Source organism: Phragmites australis, chromosome 10 (assembly GCF_958298935.1).
Source record: "Phragmites australis chromosome 10, lpPhrAust1.1, whole genome shotgun sequence".
Taxonomy (NCBI): Eukaryota; Viridiplantae; Streptophyta; class Magnoliopsida; order Poales; family Poaceae; genus Phragmites; species Phragmites australis.
Window position 1 is genome coordinate 6,754,114 of NC_084930.1, and position 27,626 is coordinate 6,781,739.

Consider the following 27,626-nt stretch of genomic DNA (forward strand, 5'->3'; position numbering starts at 1 on the left):
TAATATAGCGCCCTCTTTTATTCGCAAAAAAGGTTAGTATCAAGATTTGTCTCTGACAATGATATCGAGTATACCTGACGACGGACGTGTAATCCGCACTTAGGGCTATATGTCGTAGCTGCATGCGTGTGATGAACTCAAAAACACAGAAGGTTATCCAGGTTCATACCCCCTGTTGGGTAATAGCCCTACGTCATATGTATTTTTTATATGGGTATAAATGAACTAGATTCACTTACTCTCTTCTTCGTGCCTCCATCCTTTTATATATCTGAGAGAGAGATGATTTAAATAGGGACCCAAGCTAGACCTAGGTCTAGCTAATCTTTCTAACCTATACCCATCATTACGGTGAGTGACCGTATTTCACTTGCCCTGTTGGTCTGCAGGGTCTGTGCTATCGCTCCCACGCCCATGCCATCCTTATCGTCTGGTCTGTCAGGTCCCATCCCCACATGCTGTTTGTGCTCCTACAAAACCTATTGTCATGGCTTGTCAGGTCGTCCCGTAATGTTTAATGCTACAGGACGGGACATGACAAACCCATGCCGGCTTCGCCTAAGTCCGCTTGGAAGGAAAACACTTGAGTGGAAAGGTATGTAATAAAATTAGACTGATTAGACACATACCTGCCTCGCGACTAGAGAAAATTGGTCGTAGGATTTCCCTCTGAGACCTGAAGACTGGTTGAAGAAACTGGTCGCGTGGTCGATGGCTTGACGTGCATGAGATCATACTCCTGTCCAATCATAACGTATAGAAAAGACTAATATTTGATCGTCGTGGGTCCTCTATCAGGAGATCATATTATTCTTTACACCGACAATTAGTATTTAACCATAGTCCACTTTAGAAGGACCCTCTTGTAAGTAATTTTGAAATTAAGAAGAAAATAGGCGCACAGATTGGGGACTCTTGGACTCAAACCTAGATGGCTAGCTGTAAGGTTTGTGCGCTCATAATTAGTTGTAGTTGAGCTACGTTAATTTCTAAAGATAAAACAAAAACTTCATCCTAATAGAAATCAGGACAGCCATTAATTGATGAGTCCAATTAGTGTGGGATCCAGTTTTTCCTAAAAATATTACAACAATATGTTTCGTGACAAACAAGTCTATCTTTGAAACGTTGGAGTTTTCGTTTCCATGGGAGGTGAACTGTTTTTTTATGATATTCCTACGACATATTTGTATTCCAAACATCTCATAAATCTCTGTTGGGGAAATTGGTAATTGCGAAATAAGATGGACGAGCGTATTCAAGTAAGATGTATTGCCGTTGAGTTTGGCCTTGCCTAACATTTTTCCATGGCCTTGGCTAACATGAGTAAGTGATGAGTCATTTCCTTTTCTTTTAAGCAACTGTTCGAACATGACTACCTAGCTTGTTGCACGTTTTAGGCTTGGCCTGTGTACTAGTGGCAGAAAGATCAGACTGAGCACGGTGTTAAGCGCTACTAATTAGGAACCGTACGTATAACGCGCCACGTTCATATCCAACTTTTTTTTGTGCTTCACATTTATATACACGTTTGAAGTAAACAAACTGGAGGTTATGTGATTTCTCTGATCAAAGGTATTAAATCGGTGAGAGTAAATAATTATCAGTTGATTCATTTTAAAACAGTGGCAGACGAAGAAACTAAAACCAGAGACCCATCTTCTCGGCCTGAGCCTCCAAGCTCTCCCTTAGATCTGTCCCTGCCTTGAAAAACAGATGCAATTAGCGATACATATAGAGACAATTTTGACTAATTATATCATTAGACACTCAGGGTCTTAGCAATTGCAAGGCCCCACCAGCAAATGGGAGCCCTTACATCCAAAGGTCAGTGCCAATCGAAGTATCTGCCGGAAAAAGAAAATCTAGTATTTCTTCTGAAAAAAAGGGGACAATTTCGTAGAGTTTATCCACTTCTTATCCTAACCTCATCCTGGACTCCTTGGCAGATGGATAAAGATGAGACGAATCCAACAGAATCTGATCCGTGTGAAACCTTTCTCACTAAGAATGTTGGAACTAACTTCAAGTGGACTAGTTAACAACTAGCCTAATAGTAGCAACGGTTGTTCATTTCGTGGCTCATTGGAGTTTTCTCCCGTAAATAGATTTCTTTCGAGCGACCGTGAAATATAAATAGAAGTGTGACGCTTCCGTTGTTTATAGAGTCTGAGGTTTTATGCATCTCTTTGATAAATATATTTATATATATTATATATCTAGCGTGTATTTTAAAATACATGTTGAACGTGATGCGCGTTTGGACGTATATTTAGATACTACAACTTGTATCTAAGTATTGATGCTTAAAAAATTGGACGTATATTTAGATACTACAACTTGTATCTAGTATTGATGCTTAAAAAAGTTAATAATATTTTAGTAGAAAATATTACAACTAACAAATATGATCTTGATATTAATCATGCCATTGGTTAAAAGTATAACAACTAGAATCCTAAACATGGCATATCCTACTAATAAGATTCATGATGTGAAGTGAAGTTACTATTTTAATTTCGATAACCTTGATCGTAATTTTTTACAACTCCCTACTAATTTACTTGTCCACCACCATATAACGATACAACTCTCTCCAACATGATTGATCCCAATTGTAAAACATTGCAACACTATGCATTATAACTAATCGGAACACAATTACAGTTCACATCAAATTAGAACACTGCCATCAGAGGATAAACACGAAATTTACCAGAAAACGGAAACAAACAACAACCCGAACACCCGAAAATTACCGAAACGCGCTTCTCCTCATTCTCATCAGTCATCACCTACACTTGCCCCTGCTCCAGTAGCCTCGCCTCCCTATAAAATGGCGACTCCTCGCACCTCCCGTCTCCTCGCATCTCCCTCCCGTGCGCGCACGAACAATTCGCCGAGGAATTCAAGGGGAGGAAACCCTAGCGCGCCCCGGATCTCGCCACGGGGGCAATGGCCGCGTCGGCGTTCCTGCCCGAGCTGGCCACGCAGGTGGTCGTGCCGGTCGCGGCCGTGGTCGGCATCGCGTTCGCGGTGCTGCAGTGGGTGCTGGTCTCCAAGGTGAAACTCTCCCCAGAGCCCCGGCGCGGGGATGGGGGCTCCGCGGGGAAGAGCGGCGGCGGCGTCAGCGAGTACCTCATCGAGGAGGAGGAGGGGCTCAACGAGCACAACGTCGTCGTCAAGTGCGCCGAGATCCAGAACGCCATCTCCGAAGGTGAGAGCACTGTGGGTGTTTTGTGCGTAGATCTGATGGCGCGTGGTCGTGGATCCTAGGCTCGTGTCGGTTTATGGTCGGTAGGTTCTACCGCGTCGGAATTAGGCGCTGATTTTGTTATTTTGATTATTTAGTTTGATCGCGGCGTGGACGTGTGAGAAATTTGCCTTTTATATGAAGCATGCGAAGCAGATTAGCTTGTTGCCTTTCAGAGCCCGTTTTATTGCGAAAAATAATAGAATTTTTCGCCTTTTCTTTAAAGGTTATTCAGGCTAAAACTGTGCTTTCGATCAACCGGTGTTACGTGTTAAGTTACCAGTCTTTGTTAATTTGTTGCACGGAGGACGGATTCCTCTGTATTCTTTCTGCTGCATGCTCCGAGTTCTTATCGTTCTGTGCCTAGATTGTACTCCCTCCGATCCCAAATACAAGTCCACTAGGACATTGACACAGTCTCTAATATGGCACTTTGGCTAATAATATCTATAAAACTATATTATTTCAAATAGAAAGAATTATATATTATTAATGTATTTTTCATGGTGAATCTAGTAACATCGAATTTATGTTGTCAATCTATGTGTTTTTTTAGCTATTGATGGTCAAGGATAAAAAAATTGACTTAGGATAAACCTAAATGGGCTTATATTTGGGATCGGAGGGAGTATGTATAAACTGTTATATTGTTCCTACACGTTAGCTAGATCTATACAGACATTAAACTATGATATTCCCACTTTACCCAACACATGTTATAATAATTCTTAGTCGACTGTGTACTAATTGCGTAAAATAATTGTTTGTTGCTACCACAAGATATCTTTTTGCAAGATATTTTGTGGTGGGGGCGGTAGGTGTTCACATACCAGAACTAATAGTGCTCTGTTCTTAAGAGGTCCCCGTATAAAGCCCTGCCTTGGCCGTGCTGTGGGGATAGAGTAAGTTACTGCAGAGAGCGGATATGTTATTGCTGCACCTGTGTCCTTGCTGCCGATGTGGCGTTGTAGGATAAGAAATAACGAACTTTCTGTGCACCTGCATTATTGTAGCTGGTAGGAATTAGTTTTGTTTCAACCGCATATGCATCCGCTTAGCTTGGAAGGAATCCTAGAAGCGACGCACATGGACCAGAGATCCTGTGGTCCATTCAACTGTTTTTCATGTAAGGTAATTATTGGAGCACAGTTTCAGCCTGAAGGCACCTGCTGATTTAAGCAGTTTGTCTTGTGTTGGGTACCTGCGTTGTTGGCTGGTTCACTATGTTTGTGATACTGGGTGGGTTCTGTCTGTTTCAGAGTTACTATGTGTAAAAGCAAAATTTGGAAATGTCTTCTAATCAAGATTGGCTTCTGATAGGATTAGTAGGCTCGCGGTCTGCCTTACTTGTGGCACCCCACCGAACACATTATCTATTCACAGGAGGTGCCACAGACTTGGCACATAAAGATTTTGTACGGCTCTGATCTTGTAATTTGCTTGTCCTAGATATTTTGGCATTATTACTGTCGTCTTGGTTTCCCTTTCTCATGAAATAGCAAGGAACCTTTTGCCTTTGTTTTCACTGAATTTGCAGAGGGTTACAATATTTGTTACATTCAATGCTGTCTTTGTAAGAATTAGATTTGACTGGTGACCAGATCAGTTCCTCTTTTTAGTGGCGCCATCAATTTTCACTTAGTTCTGTAATCTCTGTTTCAATATATTTTGATGTTGACACGCTTCTTGAGTGACTCGGCCTAATCGTGGTGTAGTCAACATCACTACTAGAAAATTGGTTAAGTTCTGATCAGAATCCTATTGTACATTTTTACTGCCACGATGCGGATATCTTCAGTATTTGATATTTTTATCATCATTTTGGTAATCGTTCATTTCCGGCTTTGTTTAATAGTTTTGTATGCATTTTTGGTTCTAAGTAGCCTTGCTTTATTTTCAACAGGAGCAACTTCTTTTCTTTTCACTGAGTACAAGTATGTTGGACTATTCATGAGCATATTTGCCGTCCTGATCTTCCTCTTCCTTGGCTCTGTTGAGGGGTTCAGCACCAAGAGTCAGCCTTGCCACTACAGCAAGGACAAGATGTGCAAGCCTGCCCTTGCCAATGCTATCTTCAGCACCATTGCTTTTGTGCTTGGTGCAGTCACTTCTCTTGTATCTGGTTTTCTTGGAATGAAGATCGCAACATATGCAAATGCTAGGACAACGCTTGAAGCTAGGAAGGGTGTCGGAAAGGCATTCATTACTGCTTTCCGCTCTGGTGCTGTGATGGGCTTCCTGCTTGCTGCAAGTGGCCTTTTTGTTCTTTACATTGCAATAAACTTGTTCGGAGTTTATTATGGTGATGATTGGGAGGGCCTTTATGAGGCTATCACTGGCTATGGTCTCGGTGGTTCTTCTATGGCTCTTTTTGGACGTGTAGGTGGTGGAATTTACACCAAAGCTGCTGATGTTGGTGCTGATCTTGTTGGGAAAGTTGAAAGGAATATACCTGAAGACGATCCGAGAAACCCAGCTGTAAGTCCTTTCTCAAGACATCTTAAAAATGCTTGAAATCCTTTGTATCGAAGTTTTGTGATGACTAGTTATCGACCATGGTAATATCATTTTTATAGGTACGACATGCTAGAATGAGCATTCCTTCTGCATTTTGCAGGTCATTGCGGACAATGTTGGTGACAATGTTGGAGATATTGCTGGAATGGGGTCAGATCTCTTTGGTTCCTATGCCGAGTCTTCATGCGCTGCACTTGTCGTCGCCTCAATCTCTTCTTTTGGGATCAATCATGAATTCACTCCTATGCTGTACCCACTCCTAATTAGCTCTGTGGGTATCATAGCTTGCTTGATAACCACACTCTTTGCAACTGATTTCTTTGAGATCAAGGCTGTTGATGAAATAGAGCCGGCCCTCAAGAAACAACTTATAATTTCCACTGTTGTGATGACCGTTGGCATTGCACTTGTCAGTTGGTTAGGACTCCCATATACCTTCACAATTTTCAACTTTGGTGTCCAGAAGACAGTGTATAACTGGTATTGACATTTCTTAAATGTATTTTCCATATTTTGTTCATATTTTTATTTAAATACATGATCTCACTTTGATCTAAATTTGGTAGGCAACTATTCCTATGCGTGGCAGTTGGTCTTTGGGCCGGACTAATTATTGGATTTGTTACAGAGTATTACACGAGCAATGCATACAGGTGCTTACAATTTTGATCATATTTAATAGTTACTGCAATCTGTAGAATTGCTTTAAGCATCAGTCTAACTTGAATTTTCTTTCTTGCAGTCCTGTGCAGGATGTTGCTGACTCCTGCAGAACCGGAGCTGCTACTAATGTCATCTTTGGCCTTGCTCTGGGATACAAATCTGTCATTATCCCTATTTTTGCTATTGCTTTTAGTATTTTCCTCAGCTTTAGCCTTGCTGCAATGTACGGTGTTGCTGTGGCTGCTCTTGGAATGCTCAGCACGATCGCTACTGGTCTTGCCATTGATGCATATGGCCCTATCAGTGACAACGCTGGAGGAATTGCTGAAATGGCTGGCATGAGCCACATAATTCGTGAGAGAACTGATGCTCTAGATGCTGCTGGAAACACCACTGCTGCCATCGGGAAGGTACGAATGCCTATCTCACTGTTGGTTGCGACATGTTTCCTTCAGAGTTGAACCACAATGTCTTCCATGTATTTGTTCAATTTTCGTTTTCTTTACAGATGTACATTTTCGAAGCACTAAATTCTCACTCCCTTGATTTTGTACTTCTAGGGTTTTGCCATTGGTTCAGCAGCCTTGGTGTCTCTTGCCCTCTTTGGTGCTTTTGTGAGCCGTGCTGCAATCTCCACTGTTGATGTTCTGACGCCTAAAGTTTTCATTGGACTTATTGTTGGTGCTATGCTCCCATACTGGTTCTCAGCGATGACCATGAAGAGTGTTGGCAGTGCGGCACTCAAAATGGTTGAGGAAGTGCGGAGGCAGTTCAACACCATCCCTGGGCTCATGGAGGGCACCACCAAGCCTGACTATGCGACGTGTGTCAAGATCTCAACTGATGCATCCATCAAGGAGATGATTCCCCCTGGTGCACTTGTCATGCTCACCCCTCTTATTGTCGGGATCTTGTTTGGTGTTGAGACCCTCTCTGGTGTTCTTGCTGGTGCTCTTGTTTCTGGTGTCCAGGTTGGCACTTACTTTTTTCGTGACTGCTTTCATCATTTTAATCTTACCATATCTCATTCATAACTGTGTTGTTTCGGTTCAGATTGCCATCTCTGCATCCAACACTGGAGGTGCCTGGGACAATGCAAAGAAGTACATTGAGGTAAACACCTTGAACAGTCAGCAGGTTTCTTCCTGCTTGTATTTGGCCAACTCGATTAACTTCGGTTCTCTCCATGGTTTTGCAGGCTGGTGCATCTGAGCATGCAAGAACCTTGGGACCGAAAGGTTCAGATCCGCACAAGGCTGCTGTCATCGGTGACACCATTGGGGATCCCCTCAAGGACACCTCAGGCCCCTCACTCAACATCCTCATCAAGCTCATGGCCGTTGAGTCCCTTGTGTTTGCCCCTTTCTTTGCCACCCATGGAGGCATCCTCTTCAAATGGCTCTAGAGGAAGAAAATAGATGGATCCATTACTTTGATTTTGACGGGGGGAGCACTAGATTTATCTGTGTCATAGAGAAGTTTCAGTTTACCCATAGAGTACCTTCATTTTCGTTTCGCTCTTACAGTATTGCAGTCATGTTGAAGTTATCAGCATCATGGCATCACCTAGTTTCCGAGTCTACCGAGTCGAGCAAATCTCTGGCCATTCTACAGGTTTGGAGTTGGACATGGGTGTATTGGGAAGTTTGATATTGCCTGTAGATATTTCGATGATGATGATGATGATCAGGGAATGCACAATTCAGATTTCCTGTCTTCGTGAAACTCTGCAGTTTCTGTTGTTTTTCTGTGGATGATTGAATGTTTGTTTGCTGCGTCTGCTGCCTTCGTTGTTAGAGGACTGATGCCAATTTTGAAGCTCGTTGGGCCAATAAAGCTCGTTTTATTTTGAAGCTGCCATGTGAGGACACCAAAAAGTCCAAACATGGACATGACTAGGCTCCGGCCGTGCAGGCATTTGTGCTTCAGCATGCACGCCCCATGCCTTTACATATTAATACATGGCCACTACTGCTTTGTTCAATCATGGATGAAATGGGGGTGAACTCGATAGGGAGGGCATAGATACAAAGAGAAAGCAAATCATATAGGTTGGAAAAGAAAATTAATATCATTTTAAAAGCTGGTCCCTATGATTTGAAAATAGATTAGCTTGGGGGAAATTTAGAAGCAAATCAATGAAATTTGACAAACAAATCAGTTTAATAAATCAGCATACACATGAAGAAAGCAAATTGAAGAAAAAACTGGAAAAACAAAATTTTCATGTGTGACAACCAAATCAACCTCACTTCAAATAAATCTGGATGCAACGTAGAGGCTAATCGGCACAATCTTGAATGCAGTTCAGCCTACTCTGAGAAACAAATTGGATCACAAATTGAAAGCAAGGCTGGGATAAATTTGAAAGCAAATAAGTGTAGATCTAAAAGCAAATCAGCTCAGTTTCTAGGCAAATTGGTACACATTAGCAATAGGTCGGCGGAGGCGGGCGTCTAGCACCGAGCTGCCACCCGTGCCCAAGTACACGCACTGCTGCTCCACGCGATGCTTGCAGGTCTCAAAATCGAGCACCGGCCAGCAAGCAACCTTGGCGACAACGGCCTCCAAATCAGGTGCCGGCACGGATGACCAGGTGAGCTCGCGCGGCAGCGAGCAAGCTCGGCGGCGGTAGACAGCCAAGGCGAGCTCCGCCGTGCTGCAGCCCGTGCGGAGAGGTCGCTCTGCTTGCTTGGTCACCTTGGTTGCATGCTAGCTTGGTAACTTCCATGGCTCCTTGCTTGCGTGCATGGAAGAGAGGTGGAAAGAGATGAATGAGACGGCAAGAAGAGCAATGGTAACCATACGCCTTGTATTTTGTTGCCCAGATATGCTCAGGCTGGTGAGGCAAACTGGACGGCGATGGTACTCGATCTGAGCAGCACCCCCCCCCCCCGGCGGGGTGTTAAAGCGGATCTCCACGCGCGCGACAAAACAGACACCGTGTCACGTGGTCCATCAGTTTTGGTCCATGCCAAGCGGTTCTTCAAAATTACATCTTTACCGTTTATAATACCTACTTCTTAAAATGTTATAAGATTAATAGGTTGTTTGAAAGAGCCATAGCTCCGAAATTCATACAAAATTTAAAGTTTATAGGATAAAAATATATGCTTTAAATATCTATTTTTAATTTAAAATAAAAATAATCTTGCTTAATCAAATACTATCAACCTTTCTACAGTTCTAGATTCAAAAATTTCTAGCTAGAGATAACCGGTTCTAAACAATTTGTTGCATTTTTTTGATACATCTAAAAACAAGTTTCTAAAGCTTTGCCAAACATATACTAAAGGACATCTAAAACTGCACCTGCGTACTTTAGACTTATAACATACACACATATTTTTAGTAAAAAAGATATCTGGATATGAGCATTTGTTCCATTTTTTTACTTTTTTATATCTGGACTTACAACATTTATCTGTGACCTATTTCAATACATGAAAAAAAAAACAGAGAAAGGATTTGATAAAAAAAAAAAAATCGGTTCATCTTCCTCTTAAATGTAGTTATGTAATTTTGTGAAAAATCGTAAGCAAATTAGAATAAATTATTGAGCAATTTAAGAAACAGGTTAAGTCAATTGAGATAGAGTGTTTTACCATTTATAATACCTACTCTTAAAATATTATGCGATTAATAGGTTGTTTGGAAGAGTCTAGCTCTGAGCCTCAGCTCCGAGATTCATACAAAAATTAAAATTTGTAAGATAAAAATATATGATTTAAATATCTATTTTTAGTCTAAAATAAGAATAATGTTGCTTAATCAAATACCATCAATCTTTTCATAGTTCTAGATCCAAAAATTTCTGGAACTAGAGATGACCGGTTCCAAAAGTTTTATTCCATTTTTTGCTACATCTAAAAACAAGTTTCTGGAGCTCTGCCAAACATGTACTAAAAGATACATCTAAAAACTGCACATATGTGCTTTAGACTTATAACATGCACACATATTTTTAGTAAAAAGATATCTGAATATGAGCATTTGTTCCATTTCTTGACTTTTTTACATCTGGACTTACAATATATATCTGTGACCTATTTCAATAGGTGGCAAAAAAAAAACAGAGAAAGGATTTGATAAAAAAAAAATACATCGGTTCATCTTCCTCTTAAATGTAGTTATGTAATTTTGTGAAAAATCGTAAGCAAATTAGAATGAATCAGCGAGCAATTTAAGAAATAGGCTAAGTCAATTCAGATAGAGTGTTTAACAAATTTAAGAAATATGGTTCTGCTCAAAAAAACTAAATGCTACAAGGGTAGCAGATTTTATACCGATAAGCCTTATGCATAGTATTGCAAAAATCTTCTTTAAATTGCTGGCAAAAATATTAGCCCCCAACCTGGATGACTTGGTCTCCACATGTCAAAGTGCTTTTATCAAGAAACGTTGCACCCATGATAATTTTCTTTATACATAGAATGTGATAAGAGACCTTCAAAAAGGAAAATTCTTATAATCTTCCTCAAATTGGACATGGCCAAAGCTTTCGACTCAATTAATTGGGGATATCTGCTAGAGCTATTGCAGAGACTCGGTTTTGGGAACAAATGATGTGAATGGATCTCCATCCTATTGGTACTGCTTCCTCCAAAGTTTTGTTAAATGGGTCCCTAGGGCCATCCTTTGACACTGGGCGAGGGGTGCGCCAGGGTGACCCCTTGTCCCCAATATTGTTCATTGTCGCCATTGATCCGCTACAAAAGATCATGGACCAAGCCACATAGGAGAACATCTTCACAATGATTCAGTCCCGGTCAGTAAAGATACGCACCTCCCTTTATGCCGACGATGTTGTCATCTTTGTTGATCCAATCCATGACGAAATCCAAGCTGATAAACGCATTCTATCGTTCTTTGGACAAGTAACGGGGTTAGTTACCAACTTCTCCAAAAGTGTGGCATATCCAATCCGATGTGAGGATATTGAGCTTCACACAGTACTGCAATCCTTTCCGAGCGAGAGGAAAAAATTTCCTTGTCGCAATCTTGGACTTACACTACACACTAGGAAATCGAGAAGGGTGCATGTGCAACCACTGGTTGAGTAAATGGGGGCCCGACTGCCAGGTTGGAAAGGGAAGCTCCTAACAAAAGCCAGAAGAACAACACTAATCAATTCAATCCTCTCCTCCATTCCAACATACCACCTAACAATCTTCCCGCTTGCGAAATGGGATGGACAAGATCAGTTGCACCTTCCTTTGAAAAGGAGATGACACAGCGCATGGTGGACATAGCCTAGTCAATTGGCTCACTGTGAGTAGACCGAAGAACCTAGGGGGCCTTGGTGTCCTAGATTTACAAAGATTTGGTTGGGTTTTAAGACTTAGATGACTGTGGTATGAATGGACCGCTCCCCACAAAGCATGGACCGACACAAAATTACAAGACGACAACATGAATAGACTACTATTCAACATGTGCTCCACTGTGAATTTAGAAAATGGGGAAAAGGCAAGCTTTTGGCATAGTAGATGGCTGAAGGGGGAAGCGCCAAAATTCCTAGCACCAAGCTTGTATGTAATATCTAGGAGGAAAAACAGGACTGAGTGTAAAGAGCTCACAAATAATGATTGGATCAAAGCCATTCAATGGAGAATCACTACTTCGACACAGCTGCAAGAATTCGTGCACTACTTCAAAGCAGCTGCAAGAATTCGTGACCCTTTGGGAAAGGTTACAGGACGTCCAACTCATACCAGACGCTATAGTCTCCATCTTTTGGCGCTGAACAACAGATGGTCAATACACTACCAAGTTAGCCTACCAGGCCCAATTTCGAGGATCCTACTCTCCATACAACATGAAACTCATTTGGAGAGCAAGAACGAAGAACAAATGTAAATTTTTAATTGGACTCTGATCCATGACAAACTTCCCATGGCAGACAACCTCGCTAAATGAGGATGGCCACACCAACAAAGTTGCATCTTGTGCAACGACGTACAAGAAACGAGCCTGCATATGTGCCTTAATTGCCCGTTCGCTATTGAAGTTTGGGGCCTCATCCTTTCTTGGCACAACCTTGGCATGAGAACACCATCATGGCTTCCCATAAGAGCATATACGAATGGTGGTCCAATGTGTCAAACTTGTTCCACAAAGAAGAAAAGAGAATGTTCAACGAAATCGTCATATACACAATGTGGAACATTTGGAAGGAGCGAAATCGCCAAATCTTTCAGGCAATTTCAATGACAACAGATAAGGTGGCCATTCTAGCAAAACAAGAGATAGATCAGTGGAGGAGAGCCCATCAAAACATAACCACTCAGTAGCTAGTTTGTTTTGGATAATCTTTTTTGGTTTTGTGTTTCTTCCTGTACAATGTATGTGGGTTTATTTTGGTGTGGCTCAACAGCTTCCTGCTCCATGTTTTTTTTGTCTTTCATCTAATCTAAATTGAGCGGCGCAGCTACTGCCTTATTTTCCAAAAAAAAAAGAACACAAGAAAAATGGATGTAGTGTAATGTTTCCTAGCTGGAACTAAGTGATGTCCTCATGAGAGTATTTTTAGCTTGTGATAGAATCATGGGATGTTCGGTGTCAGATTCATTTGTGTGGAAATAGATATCTGAGGGGGTTTATTGGATTAATATGCTGGTATCAAAATCATAGCTAGGAATCAGGGTCTTTGTTATTGCTCCTTGAAGCGTATATGGTGCCTAAATTTTGATCCAAAAGCTACTAATTACCTCCCATAATGTCCATTGATGTTATTTATGCGTAATGGTTATAGGTGCAAGTGCGAAGGGCTTTGGTCTTTCAGCCAAGACATCAAACACAAAAGTGATACTTAATGGTGGTCAAAAGGTTACATTTGCCAAGCCAGATGGCTACTTTTCATTGTATCCTACCAAAGATGCAATGTCGCAATTTTCAACTTCATTTTGAATTTCCTGATGAGGACATATTCATCTATTACAGTGACATGATTTTTGTGATCATACATTTTCCATTTTTTGTTAGTAAACTTTGATTCGAGAAAAGATAAATACAAGATTATAGTGTGCTAAGCAAAGAAACTTGAGGATCCATCATGTGCATACCAATATACCTTTAGTTTCTTGTCTGCTCTTTGTGTAAATGTTTCATTGTAGCCAGTTTGAGTACAGGGTTAGCAGAGCGTACCATGTTGCTTTACTGTTGCTCATTGACCTGATATACTTAAGCCACAATGTGCCAACTGGAACTCATTTGATTGAGGTCTCTTCAATTGGTTACTTCTTTTCCCTAGTAAGTACTTATTACTTGATTTTGTTGGTAAGATGAGCAAAAATCCCATCAGTAATTTACTCCCTATTCTGTTGCATGACAGGTCCGAGTAGACATCAGTGACAGGAATCCTGGTTATATTCAAGCAGCATTGACTGAAACCAGAAGAGTTCTGAATGAGCTTGTGTTGGAACCTCTGAAAGAAGAGCAGTACTATGAGGTATCTATTGCTATCATTTGTTGTTTACCCGTTTCTTTGCTTCTTGCTTTTGTTTCAGTCAATGCTGCTTAAGACTTCAAGTTGTTTCTTATCCAAGCAAAGTATTGCGCGACTGGGTACGGTAAACACTTTAAGACTTCAAGACAACCGTATTGGATCACATTTTAGCATAAGAGACTTAGTTTTTCATGATTATTCGATTCACACAAGTTATCAAGATGGTCACAAGATCAAATTAATTAGTACATTTACGACACAAGGAACATATATTCTCACAATGTTCTATCATGAGCTAAGATCATTATGTACTCCTGTTCTTTTCCTCTTGCTACAATAGAGATAAGGCGACTCCAAAGCCGATTCTAAAGCCGACGTCGATTTCACTAGCTGTCTCTTTAGCAGCTTTTCTGCCACTGGAGTTGGTGGCGAACTAGTGAGTCGACGCCTGGTGATGCATGTAGTATAGGAAGTAGTTGTTGGATTTGTAGATTTGGTAGTTTAGTTGGGTTTCTAGTGGAGTCATGGATGGCGAGTCCGGCCAACTTTTGATCCTCTCGGGTGTTTTTGGAGCTGGCATCCTCTTCGGCGTGACCTCGGGTGAGCTCTCGATGAAGTATGGTTATATTTGTGTGTTGAGATCGAATGGGATGGCTTTGATCCCCTTTTTTTTTTTGCTTCTGTGCTCCTGGGCTACTAGTTTTTGGCTCAGTGGTGATAGCATGGTGTTCTAGGTCTCCATTTTGGCTCAGTGGTGATAGCATATACTACCTTTCTAAACCCTAGATCTCATATAATATAACTACTATTATGTCGCTAAACTCTAGATCTAGTGTTACTTTAATTACTAATAAAACTTAAGTCTAAAAAAATTATCGAAAATCGAGATCCAAAATCCGCATATCAAAAATAGTAAAGCTTCGCCGTGCTGCATCCCTCTCATTTCCTCTCCTCTCCTCTCCTCCCCCCTCTCTTTCTTTTTATCTAGATTTAAATGACTATTTTTGCTGATTTTCAGCCTTTTATACTGGTGGAGGGGGTGGGGGTCGAAGGCTAACCGCCCCTGAGAGAGGGCGGAAAGGGGTGACGCTGCTACCGTGGCATCCTTACTGCCATCTGAAAGGGTTGCAGCCTTTTTAGGAGGCGGTAGATGGCTATTTGTGCAAATCTTGTCATCAGGAGTCTATTTATTTAAATATTAGTTATAAAAAAATATAAAACTAAAAAAACTCATAGCCTGAGGCAGCTTGGGTTAGGTTCGAAGAGAGAATAGGCTCAGCCCAGACAGATACTAGAGTTTCACCATTCCAAAAACAGTATATTTCGTAAAACTACGCTACAATCATCAAAACTATCATAAGACTATATTTTCTCCTCTTATTTTATAAAATCACACTTACTTTGCATCATTTCATCACAAAACTACACTTCTTTTGATTTAACTATCATAAAACTACACTTTTACCCTCATATTTCATAAAATCATACTTAGTTTGCATCACTTTATCACAAAACTACATTTCTTCTGTTTTAACTATCACAAAACTACAATTTTACTGTTTGATGGGCCCACACAGCATACTTACCGTCTTCAGCCCTCACTATTTGCTGATGTGACCAACTACACCATGTCATAATTACTTGTCAAATTAGCAGATCCTACATGACATTTGCGCTCCTTCTCTTGGAAGCTACCGATCTGACGGGAATTGAATTCCTAGACGTAAAAAATTGGTGCTGGTAAGAGTTGGCGTGGTACCATTTTGGCGGCTAAATCAATAGCTCCCGGGCGCCAAAAATTCCATGACTCTAAGCACTCTAAGTGTAGTAACATACAAATCAAATTCACATATAAAAAATAGGAACAAAATTGCTTTTGATCTGTTCACATGATTCTGGGATCACAAAGTTTGAATACCCTTCAATAAGTGAACAATTCCATGGATGTGCAGATTGCACAGTGAGGAAAATTTTGGACAAACAATTGTTGCTGAAGTTGTCCCTCTGAATACCCTCCACCAATATTAACACCAACAACATCCTTGATTATAATATTGCTGATCATGGGGAGAGCATTCCTCTCATACTTTTTTATCAGGATGTTTACCATAGTTTACAGTGATCCTGATGACCATTGAAACATTATCCATGCTCATATCAGCTATGTACACATTCTTTATGTACCCTCCATGCTCTAGGGTTGTCTTGATTCTGATCCCGTGCAGGGAGCTAACGGGGTTGTCTTGATTCCGATCCCATGCAGAAGCTGATGATGTAGAGGAACTATTGATTAACCACCCAAATGGTGCCATACCAACCCCCACCAGCGCCAAATTTTTTATGTTTAGGAATTCAACTCGCGTCAGATTGATAGCTTTCAAGAGAAGAAGCTCAAAGGTCACGTAGTATCTACTAACTAAGCAAGCAATTGTGGGATGACGTAGTCGGTCACATCAACAAACAGTGAGGGCTAGACTATAAGTATGACGTGTGGGCCCATCAAACAGGAAAAATGTAGTTTTGTGATAGTTAAACTAGAAGAAGTATAGTTTTGTGATAAATTGATGTAAAATAAGTGTGATTTTGTTAGTTAAACCAAAGAATTATAGTTTTGTGATAAAGTGATACAAAGTAAGTATGGTTTTGTAAAATAGGAGGGGAAAAGTGTAGTTTTGTGATTGTTTTGACGATTGTAGTGTAGTTTTATGAAATTTACTCTTTTGAAAATATGTTCTCTCTTTTAGAAACTAAGGTGTTCTGAAAATATGTTTTAGCAATCTCTATAGAATCTAAAATGCCTCGGTTTCTCGACGCTTGGTTGAGCCATGCCGGTAGAAATTTTGGACTGTCATATCAAGCTAGCAAGGAAGGATAGCTGTCTAATCTTGGACTATGAGTGTCGGTATTTGGAGCTTTTGTGAGTTCTCCTTCCCCCTCCTCCTCCGTCGCCCGTGCTAGTCCACCGACGACCGCATGACCATCACCGTGGCTACTCCTGCCCTGGTCCCTAGTGCGTACGCATGCAGGGCTGTTGCCACATTGCACCCTAACCCACGCAGCGTCACTGAGGCAAACCTTCCACCCGCCCCTCCTCTGTCATCACCTACCTGGTCCCCTTTGGCTGGCTCCCATCTGTGAGGTGCTACCATCGCCTCCTCCGCTTACCCGAGCAGCATTAAATTCCCGGTGCCTCCCCGCAGCATCAACCTAATATCTTCACAATGTCCCCACAACCAATGCTTACTTCATAGGCTAACTCTTTCACTTAGCTGGCGGTTTGGTTCTTAGGTTCATACTCAAGATGGGGTTCTAGGGCATCAACATGTTAGTGAGAGGTTGGTGACTGACGCTGCTGATTACACTAAAGAATGGTTTTCGTGTCATTCAGTACACCATAAGCAGTATGCTTCCACTTTGTACAGAGTTGGAATCATTCAACTTCGGAGCAGTTGCACTCTCTATTTTTGTAGGTACAACCTTCAGAATTTCTAAAAGTTGTAGTTTAATTTGTTTGCATTTTGTAGAGCTCGTGGACTATGGTGTGACACGGGAGTAAAAGTGTTGTTGCGGCTAGCTGTGGGTCAATCATAATGCTCAAGTTTGCCTATGTGACCATTTTTCTTTAGATTGTAGCGTTAATTGTACTATATTGCGAGGGTGTGTATTGTAATTAAATTTTTCTTCCTTCTTAATGCAATAATCTTTAGCCCTTCATCGCGTTTGAGAAAAAAAGACCTAAATTAGCACCTAGCTTGCTTGTGCCGCTGCTCACAAGTCACCACACACCACTGATCTTTTTTGGAAAACCAATCTTTTAATTTTTCATAAACAAGGCGCTAAGTTTTTTCATTGAGATTATCGTGTTGGGTATGATAGTATCGAATGAGAATGCATGTTAATTAGATAAAGCAATCTAACTTCAAAGCCATGGTTAGAACGTGGGAATTTCATAGAATTATTGCGGGGTTTATGCTGATTTATGTAAAATTCGTGTGAAACTTCTGTGGATTTCTTACCTCACAAACATGGCATTAGTTTCGTGATCATGGTTCAAAAAACTGACGGTAACCGCTAAAAAATTGCGATAACTGACCTTCTCGGTCCGGTCCGGTTTCAGAAACCGAACGGTAACCGAATTTGAATTCAAAAAATTCGAAAAAATTAAAAAAAATCAAAAAATCAAAAAAATCTTAAAAAAAACTAGACACAATTCTAAGACCTTCTGTGAAAAAAATTTCAAAAATAATGTCGTTTGCATCATATTCTATAGAGAGGAAGTTTTAAAAAAATGAAAAAAAATTGAAACGTGCGGCTCTGTTATTAACTCATGTTAAGGAAAAGTTTAACATGCAAACACATATTTTTCTGGTGTAAAACGTATTTTAAGAGAATCTTTAAAATTGATTTCACTTTATTTAGAGTTTTATTAATTTCTCTATGATTTTTACAAAGTTCACAAGCATAAAGTGAATATATTAAGAAACAGCACTGTAATTAACTTTTTTATGTCTACTATTATTTTTTCTACATAAATCATAGTATAAATAATCTAATGAAAGTGGTTTCACTAATTTTTGAGATGTGATAGGTCAGTTATGAATTAATCTAGTCGCAATACATTTACACAATCATGCATGTTATAATAACTAATTCATGAATTCATGTATTTTTAAAAGACATAGGATCATGTAAGAAGACTAACAAAATTAGTTTCATGATAAACTATGCATTTAACTTGGTTTAACAAATACAATTTCTCACAAAAAAATTTGAACTTTTTTATGAGTATAAATACTTTTATCATGTAGATCATGTTACAAGAAAATCAACAAAATTTGTTTCACTTGATTTGAAACTCAGATGAATTAGTTATTGATTTTACAAGATTGGGATAATTTTTGGGTTTTTTTTAACTTCACTGAAAATCGAGAAAATCGCTCGATAAATCGAGAAAACCGAACGGTTGGTTACCAACAATACGGAAAATTCAAGAAAATCGCTCGATAAATCGCAAAAACCGCTCGGTAACCAGTCCAAACCGACCAGTTACCGAACGGCTAAAATCACAATTTCAAATTTTACCAAATAAATTTTGTTCGAATTTTTTTAAATTTTTGACCGGTTACTGCGGTAACTCCGAATTTTCGGTTACCGCCGGAGCTCGGTAACCGAGCTCCGGTAGGGTAAGGTTAACCTTGGTCGTGATAAAGTAAGTAGTTTTCTTTTATGTCCATACAATCACACATGCATACAACTTCCCATCTTATGGCATATACTCAATGCTCCAAGATATCATGGTGTTTACAAATTACAAGTGGTAGTTTTCTTCCGTGTCGAGATGGAAGATGCAAAAAGTCAATTATGATGCTTGGTTGACCTATTTTTTTATCATTGATGTAATTTAACGGAAGGGTTATATTCTGAATCTTCTCACACATTTGGGTGTTAGGACTGATGAACAAATTGTAGGATCTTCTAAGGATCTACATCCAAATCCTCTTTCTGACAGGCCTAAACTTTGAAACGAGAAAAACCAAGGTCCTGGCATGCAAAACCCGACATCCCCTTTCGCCCCAGCCTTCCCTCTCGTTCTCCGCCTCCGCCTCCGCCTCCGGCCACGCTCCGCAAGAGTCACCTAGGGACGACGCCCAACGCCCAGTCAACCACTCCTCCTGCCCTCCACCCCTTCCCTTCCCTTCCCTTCCCTTCCCCTCTCCTCCCCTCCCCTCCCGCCGCCTCCCCGGACCCCGCCCCGATCCCACCCATGGCGTCGGAGATCGAGGTGCTCGAGGACACCACCACCACCTCCTCCTCCATCACCGACTCCCTCGTCGCGGCGGCGTCCGCGGCCCCTTCCGCCGCGGAGGGCGGAGGCGCGGAGGCGGCGGAGGACGAGTCGCTGAAGAACGACGTGTACACCGCGGCGGCGTACGGCGATCTGGAGAAGCTGCAGCGGCTGGTGGAGGGGGAGGGCCGGCCGGTCGGCGAGCCCGACGGCGGGGGCTACCACGCGCTCCAGTGGGCCGCCCTCAACAACCGCGTCGCCGCCGCGCAGTACATACTCGAGGTTGCTCCCCAGTCAACGCGTCGCAATTTGGACTTATAATATAGTCATTTGTTTGCGTTTTATTGGGGGATTTGGGTAGGTTCTGGTAGGTTGCGTCGTGAAACAATGCACTTTCTGAGCTGGAAATTTTATATGCCACAACGGTGGTCTGCTTGTGTTAGCTAGCTATGCACCTTCGGGTGGTCATCATTCCGGTCAGTTTCTATTGCCAAAGTCTCCCTGTTTGTGAACGAATGCGCAGCTGCCAGCTGAATGCTTGTCGCGGTGACGGGTTTGGAATTTTGTAGTTGGTTCATGTGGAGGGATTTGGATTGGTGTAGGTTGTTGGCATAACTGGAAATCAGCGTGCCATTCAATTGATGCTTGGGAGGTTTGTGTGAACTTGAGATATTGCGGCTGGAGGTTTTTCAGTTTGTCATTTGGTGTTTTGGCTGTGATCAGGTGAATGTCGTGGTTAGTGGGTAGGTTTGGACGGTAAAATGGTATCAGCAAGGTCTCTCTATGCATGATTTCTACCTGCTCGTGGATGTATATTCAAGTTGGTTAACTGCATCCATTTATTGCTTGTGGAATCGTTGAGGCAATGTACTTGCTGACTGACTATTGCAACAAGGCAGTTCAGGAGGAATTTAGATGATTTTTGTGGCGTCAACCAGCTATTTCCATTTATGTCTTCTGCCGTTTCAATTTAAAGCAAATATGTGTATGTTATGCTTAGGACAGAGTCTAGACCAAGATGATTACTATTCATACTATGCCTATTAAGTGCATGAATGAATTAACTTAGGGAATACTCATATCATGACGATGCAGAGTATTTTGTATCTTGATACCATAGTAGGTATCAGTATGTTATTCTGTTCAGGTGGTTGTGGTTGGAAAATATATAGCTACTTTTGTTTGGTGACTCCTCTATTGTTGTTGACCGCGTTCTGTGAATTTCCTTGGTTTCGTTTGGTGTTGATTTTATGTTTGTCTGTGGACAGCATGGGGCAGACGTAAATGCTGTCGATCACACTGGGCAAACAGCACTTCACTGGAGTGCTGTACGTGGTCATATCCAAGTTGCTGAACTACTTCTGAAAGAAGGAGCTAAGGTGGATGCTGCTGATTTATATGGCTATCAGGTCTGTAATTTTCCGCTACTGTTCTTCGGCCCTTGTTTTGCCTGTGTTCACTTTTAGCTGGCCATTGTTAGTTCACAACCGGTATCCAACCATGTATTTTTGGATGTATATCTGCCAATTGTTCAATTATATCCAACTTACCAGACCAGAGGTTAATAGTAGACGAAAAACATAATTTGATCATATATTTTTTCTGCGTTAGAAAAAAGATCAACAATCAAAGAAATTGATGTATGGCAGCTAATTTGTCACAACTATTTACGTCAATATACTGCTGTGGTCAGGCCACACATGTTGCAGCGCAGTATGGTCAGACAGCATTTATTTATCATATTGTTGCGAAATGGAATGCTGGTCCAGATGTCCCTGATAATGATGGAAGAAGCCCATTACACTGGTTTGTACTTGTACTATATGTTTCTCATTTACCTATGAGTTCTTCTGGTTCACTCTGTAACACATGGTCCTGCTGAACTTTAATGTCCCTACTTATTTCTTTTTGTTATTTTACATATTACCTTCTAGGGCTTCTTATAAGGGATTTGCAGACTCCATACGACTCCTTTTGTTTTTGGATGCTTATAGGGGACGGCAAGATAAAGAAGGCATGTGGAAATTTCTCTCATTTCCATATTACAAATAATCATTTTTTTGACAATTACATCCATTTACCTAGGATATTGAGGTTTATTTTTAATTGCAAATGCTACCCCTAGGTTGTACTCCTTTACATTGGGCTGCTATTCGGGGGAATCTGGAGGCATGCACTGTGCTTGTTCAGGCTGGCAAAAAGGATGACTTGATGGTGAAAGACAAAACTGGTTTAACTCCAGCGCAGCTTGCTGCTGATAAGAATCATCGGCAAGTTGCTTTTTTCCTCGTGAGTAACATGAACCATATCGTTTCTATTTTGTAGTCTAGTTGAAGTGTTATTTTTGCAGCACCCCAAGAGGCCCAGTGTCCTACTGTCCTAAAAGTATCATCTGATAGGGATTCTAGCAAGTTTCTTACTATGATTTTGCATACAGACATGTTACAACAACAACAGAGCCTTTAGTCCCAAGCAAGTTTGGGTAGGCCAGAGATGAAACCCAACAAGAGCCACATGAACCAAAGTAGAAAGAAAGAAAGAAAAGGATGGTAATAAATTAAAATAGTAATATAGGACTACACTACTAGTAGTAATAATATTAGTAAAGGATGTTCGATTTTTAAATTATGGTTCTAGTGCGTGGAACGCTGATATACAGATATGTTACTGTTAAGGTTGTTGTATATTTTGTATGCCTGCTGCCTTCTCAATTACTTTAAACTGATTAGGAACAAGATGATATGCTTTCTGAACCTGATAAGTGGTAATTTCCCTGTAAATTGAAGTTGCAACTAAATGGTAGAATACTTAACTAGAGGTAACCAAGGAGGGAAAAAGTGTTTTGCTTTGGTGTGACCTGGCACTTTTCTGATACTTAAATGCTCTCTGATATGTTTCATAGATCCCATATGAAATTTTAGGTGATCAGTTAGTGGTTTGTGATCACTGTTGTAAATGGATACCTTCCTATTTAGCGCTCAAGAGTGGTCATACTAACCTTGAGCTGAAATGACTTGTATTACAAATATTTCAGCAGGGAGATTCTAGCTGGCGACTTGATGTGTCTGTTGTGTTGCAAATGACTTGATGTGGTTGATTTCTTGCAGGACAATGCTAGAAGGGTATATGACAGAGGATGTGGTGGGCATACCAATTTTGGAAAGTTCTCAAAATTAGGGCTTGCACCTCTTCTTTGGTGCATTATTATCGGCATGCTTATTACGTACATACACTCTGTTATATCAGGTAAGTTAAGTAGCATTTTAATGTAATGTCTTTCACTCACTTTGATCTTCTGTAATGTGGTATTGGCGATGTTTCCTTTTTTTCAGGACAATATGTCACGGATATGACAGCACCATTTGGGCTGTTTGCATGGTCAGGAGTTTTCCTTGCAACTGCTGGGTTGGTCATGTTCTATAAATGTAGCAGGTATTTCTGAAAATTTTGCATTTGGTTGATAGTTATGAAAAGGTGAAACCACAACCTGAGGGAATTGATCTATTGCCAGTTACCACCTATTACTTCTTTATAATATTTTGGGTCGGTGACAAAAGTTTGTTGCATGTGTCCAAACTGTCTAAATTTATATTCTATGTGGAGTAGGGAAAATTAATGACTTTATGTGATATATCTGAAACCCATATATTTTTAATTATCTGACTGTTTGACCTGACTCTTGCATGTTCAGATAGACATCAAATTACTTAAATCACCGTATCCCTTTTTTTGACATACATATCTGTTGAATTTTGTTCTATGCCTATCCTGCTACTTTTCATATTACACCCCATATAGAGATAAGTAGGCAGCCTTTATCATTCAACACCACCATGACATTGGCTTTTGCTTTCTTCAGGAAAGACCCTGGCTACATCAAAATGAATATAAGGGGCTCCCAAAATCAAAGGGATGATGTAAGTTTGAAATAACAGCGGCATTAATGTAGTTTCCTTCAAGTACCTTTATCTTCTGATTGAACTTTTGTACTTTCAGCCTGATGCATTTCCAGACTTCAAAAGTCAAAACATAATCCAAAATTTTGCTGTCTGAATTATAAGCATTTGTTCCTTCAGGAACCATTGTTGAAGATGGAGCTAGACAATCCTGCGCTTCTTTCTGGTAACTGGTCACAACTTTGTATAACTTGCAAAGTAAGTAGCACTCAATTGAGCAATTTAGTTGTCTCTTACCTGATTGATATTCTTAGGGATCAGATTTCCTGACCTCATTACAGATAGTCAGACCTGTTCGTTCAAAACATTGCTCTACATGTGATCGCTGTGTGGAGCAGTTTGACCATCACTGTCCCTGGGTATCTAATTGCATTGGAAAGGTACTTGGTTCTTTTGTGATTTTATACCTGCATAGTTGTGATCTAATGTAGCCACCTTCTCTACCGGATTTGAGTCAAGACACTCAAGCAACACATGCTGAAAACTTGAATTCAATATATGATCTACACTGAAACTTGAAATTTAATGAAAGTTAAGACAAAAGATTATGGTACTATCTCTCTAAGAAGATTACTCACTGTAACATTATAAATAGCACTATTATCCCTGTTTGCTGTTTCTTTTTTTTTTAAAAAAAAATTGTCCTGTCTTTGAAATTTATTTTCTATTGAATATCGGTTTGTTCTTTGGTCTGATCTATAGTGAACTGTAACTGCAGAAGAACAAATGGGAATTCTTCATGTTCCTCACTCTAGAAGTTTTTGCAATGATCATTACTGGTTCAGCTGCCATTATAAGTAATGTCCCAAGTCCTTTATCCTTACAATTTACAGTGGAAGTTTTCGGTGCTTCATTTGCTATTTTTGTCGCAGGAATTGTAAGGGATCCAGCTTCTCCATCACCCTTTGGTGCTTGGCTTCGTTATTCTGCTTTTCACCATACTGGTGTGGTTTCATTTATCACAGTGGACCTTTTCCTTTTCTTTGGTGTTGCAGCTCTAACTGTCGTTCAAGCATCGCAGGTATGTCAAAATTGTTTTTTAATGTAATATTTTTCATTTAAGAAACCGGTTTATTTTTTGCAATCGTGATTCATGAATCCACTGGAGTGCTTGTGTTATGGGCATGGATCCATGAGAGGGATTTTGGGGGAGAATTGGGGTGAGCCGGCGACCAGAGCCTGGTGGTGTGAGAGCTTTAGGGTTTAACCCTTTACTATGGCTTGCATTCAATTGATACATCACCTCTCTTTATATAGGGAGGATAACTTGACCCTAAGTAACTAATCAAATCCTAGTCATCCAGATCTAATAGATAGCAAATCCCTAACTTACCTTATCTAGGACTCTCTAATTTAATGGACAAGCAACCTCCTTATGTTATATAAGTGGGTCTGCTACAGTACCCGCGGGTACTGTTACTGCCTCCATTTTTGGTTTACCCTTGAAACCTTTGAAGCCTTGTTGGATTAATTAAATCAATATACCATTTCAGCTTGTTCATGATTCATGAGTGTACGGCTTCCAATAGTATATACTAACATTAGTATCAATACTGTGGCTGACCACTAAAAGTTCGAAAATAAAATTGCTATTCTATTTCGGACTCATTATAAAAGTCAAGAATCCAGTTAGCTTTCTGTGAGGTTTCTACGCATGATGGTGCCTTTCATCCTATAGCTAACCATTCAGTCAATCAATCATTCATGAAGCATATCTGCCTCTACTGTTTGTACTGTGTTCATGCCTTGCTTCCATTTCACTTGCAGATAGCAAGGAACATTACAACAAACGAGATGGCAAATTCCTTGAGATACGCCTATCTCAGAGGCCCAGGTGGCAGATTCAGAAACCCGTTCGACCATGGGATGCGCAAGAACTGCTCTGACTTCTTGTTAAATGGATGCAATGAGGACATTGAGCGGCTAGAACAGACATCGGACACTGATGAGGAAATGGGAGTGATACAGATGACAAGTGCAGTCTCACAGAATGGTGATGGGCCTTTACATCATGGTAATGGCCCTGACCATGGTTGCGCTGATTCACAAGCTAACTCAAAATCTCATAGCCAAGTAAGTTCATCTCAGTGTTGCGACCACAGTAAGAGGACTGATAGGACACCTTTGGGCCTAGGGTTGGGCCTTGGGCGAAACAGTGCGTCCCGACAGTATGTCCGGTCTCTTATTCCGTTGTGATTCATCATTTGGAGATCATGTATCTGTTTCGCTGTAGATTGTACGTGTTCACTGCTCAGGGTCCATCTTTTGCTTAACTGCTCTTACATGATTTACCGTATAGTGTTGGCTAGGCTGTGTTAACATTGTTGGGGCATTAGCTCGAGAAAACTCTGCTATATCTAGTGCTGGTGGTGAATACAAAGATGGTGAAGGTGGGACTTGGCTCGTGAACATCGGATGAACTGCAGTTCGGAAATGTCAGAGAGTTTCTACAAAGAAGATAACATTTATGGCAGATGAGCATGAAATGTCTTCACAATTGTTGTATACATCAGGTTCAGTGGTTCCCCCATTGTTAAGCATGATACGAGTTTGGAAAATGTAGCTGTAAATCCAGAAAATTGTAAATTGATTAGTAACCTCACCGAGGCACAAGCTGTTTTCCTATTGTTCATTCAAGCTTCAGTCGGAATATTCCACCAAAGTTTTGCGGTTTGCATTGTGGATACCCCAGTTGGTTTGGGTGTGTACTGGTGGTGCATCACTGTGTGAATGCTTTAGAGTTTAGGTTATTCTTGTTATAAAACACGTTACAAACTGACAATGAGATCTGTAACTTTATTGGTAGATTGATGGTCGAGGAAGTTGTGTGGTAAGAACCTGTACTTTGCCGTGTCATCATTTCATTATTATATGCTCTTTCCCTTCTCCTTTTTTACCTTTTGATCTTGTTGGGTTTTATCTCCAGCCATCTTGATTGGGAAAAGTCTTTGTTGGTGTAGTAGTAGTAACTTCTCCAAGCTCTTACTCTTTCTTTTCTGAAACAAAGCTCTTACTATTGTTCACCTGGCATTAGCACTCTATTATTGTGTTTCGCTCTTTACCACGTTTAAGAAAAAACTACATGTTCGGATATGGATATGCTCCTGCTGTTTACAAATACATTGTACATCAACTGGGGTGCGTATCCCGTGAAAATGGGCTAACAGTTGAAAATATGTAGATTCGTTAGAAACTGTACTTGATTGCACCTGAAACTTGTGAGTTTTTGTTTCTTACAAACGTGATCGAATTTGCACGTGAAATTTTTATGGATGTACACTACAACCTAGCCTACAACTCACTAATTTTTGAGAATTTTTAAGAACTTCTAAGCAGGGTTTTAACGAATTTGCAAATTTTCAACTTTTAGCCAATTTTCACTAGATATGCTCCTTCAACTCTATACGGGATAGCACGCAATTGTGCTTAATGATACAATATCGTGCTATAATCATGGTGTTACTAAAGTATCAGGATGACAGAGTCTACTAGCGTTACTTCCGTTTCACCAACCTAAGAAATCTCTATCTCTACGCATTTTATTTCACTGAATCTCTAAAACTTAAAACATCGCCGTTCCGCTCCTACCCATTCCTGTCCGCGCGTTTCCCATTCCCAGCCACGACGCTGCATCGTCGCTCCCTCCACCGGCCCACCCACCTCTCACCTTCCTCTGCCGCTCTAATCCCTCACGCAACCGCCTCCTTGGTCTGTCTCCACTCCTCGCTCCCTTCCCTCGCCTGTTCCCCTCTCAGATTCGACCTAACCACCCTCATCTACCACCTCCGCTCCCATTCCCGCCCAACGCCTCCTTCATCTTCGCTGCGCCCGCCTCCGCGCGCCCCACCTCCCGCCTCTCCTTTGTCCTCCTCCCCGACCTTCTCATCGCCGCCGCCACCGTCGAGGGCCTTGCCAAGAACCGATCCCTCCCACTCGGGGTGTTGGATTGTGATCCGAATTCCTGTTGGGGCATACAAGGGATGACTTCAGCTCATATTTCAGAAC

The 27,626-nt window shown here is 40.9% G+C and overlaps 3 protein-coding genes across 4 annotated transcripts; all 3 read left to right on the top strand.

The window, feature by feature from the left end:
- Positions 1 to 2,841: 2,841 nt before the first annotated feature.
- Positions 2,842 to 8,158, top strand: LOC133883361 (pyrophosphate-energized vacuolar membrane proton pump-like). Its single transcript, XM_062322672.1, has 8 exons — positions 2,842 to 3,217; positions 5,157 to 5,731; positions 5,871 to 6,250; positions 6,337 to 6,423; positions 6,513 to 6,843; positions 6,994 to 7,404; positions 7,487 to 7,546; positions 7,632 to 8,158. The coding sequence occupies exons 1-8, from the start codon at positions 2,956 to 2,958 to the stop codon at positions 7,836 to 7,838; spliced, it is 2,313 nt and encodes a 770-aa protein (XP_062178656.1). The 5' UTR covers positions 2,842 to 2,955; the 3' UTR covers positions 7,839 to 8,158.
- Positions 8,159 to 13,177: 5,019 nt separating this feature from the next.
- Positions 13,178 to 14,937, top strand: LOC133931133 (ER membrane protein complex subunit 7 homolog). The gene is made up of 4 exons (XM_062377939.1): positions 13,178 to 13,296; positions 13,621 to 13,684; positions 13,767 to 13,883; positions 14,899 to 14,937. The coding sequence occupies exons 1-4, from the start codon at positions 13,178 to 13,180 to the stop codon at positions 14,935 to 14,937; spliced, it is 339 nt and encodes a 112-aa protein (XP_062233923.1).
- Positions 14,938 to 19,407: 4,470 nt separating this feature from the next.
- On the top strand, positions 19,408 to 26,512 carry LOC133883362 (protein S-acyltransferase 24-like). 2 transcript variants are annotated; one of them, XM_062322674.1, is made up of 13 exons: positions 19,408 to 19,947; positions 20,934 to 21,074; positions 21,359 to 21,471; positions 21,600 to 21,679; positions 21,791 to 21,954; positions 22,773 to 22,911; positions 22,998 to 23,097; positions 23,525 to 23,582; positions 23,742 to 23,787; positions 23,883 to 24,001; positions 24,340 to 24,418; positions 24,494 to 24,642; positions 25,389 to 26,512. In XM_062322674.1, exons 1-13 carry the CDS (start codon positions 19,645 to 19,647, stop codon positions 25,815 to 25,817), a joined length of 1,920 nt encoding a protein of 639 aa, XP_062178658.1. In that variant the 5' UTR covers positions 19,408 to 19,644; the 3' UTR covers positions 25,818 to 26,512. The 2 variants fall into 2 exon arrangements, with proteins under 2 accessions (XP_062178658.1, XP_062178657.1); XM_062322673.1 differs by having other exon boundaries at positions 19,409 to 19,947; positions 23,742 to 23,819; positions 23,903 to 24,001.
- Positions 26,513 to 27,626: the final 1,114 nt, after the last annotated feature.

Excerpts from the sequence above, each read along its gene's own strand:
- LOC133883361 (XM_062322672.1), top strand. The coding sequence starts at position 2,956 with ATGGCCGCGTCGGCGTTCCTGCCCGAGCTGGCCACGCAGGTGGTCGTG. Across the intron at positions 6,424-6,512 it reads TACACGAGCAATGCATACAG|TCCTGTGCAGGATGTTGCTG; the intron begins GTGCTTACAATT and ends TCTTTCTTGCAG. Across the intron at positions 6,844-6,993 it reads CCACTGCTGCCATCGGGAAG|GGTTTTGCCATTGGTTCAGC; the intron begins GTACGAATGCCT and ends TTGTACTTCTAG.
- LOC133931133 (XM_062377939.1), top strand. The coding sequence starts at position 13,178 with ATGGTTATAGGTGCAAGTGCGAAGGGCTTTGGTCTTTCAGCCAAGACA. Across the intron at positions 13,685-13,766 it reads TTGGTTACTTCTTTTCCCTA|GTCCGAGTAGACATCAGTGA; the intron begins GTAAGTACTTAT and ends GTTGCATGACAG. Across the intron at positions 13,884-14,898 it reads AAGAAGAGCAGTACTATGAG|CCTTTTATACTGGTGGAGGG; the intron begins GTATCTATTGCT and ends GCTGATTTTCAG.
- LOC133883362 (XM_062322673.1), top strand. The coding sequence starts at position 19,645 with ATGGCGTCGGAGATCGAGGTGCTCGAGGACACCACCACCACCTCCTCC. Across the intron at positions 21,472-21,599 it reads GGAAGAAGCCCATTACACTG|GGCTTCTTATAAGGGATTTG; the intron begins GTTTGTACTTGT and ends ATTACCTTCTAG. Across the intron at positions 23,820-23,902 it reads AACTTTGTATAACTTGCAAA|ATAGTCAGACCTGTTCGTTC; the intron begins GTAAGTAGCACT and ends ACCTCATTACAG.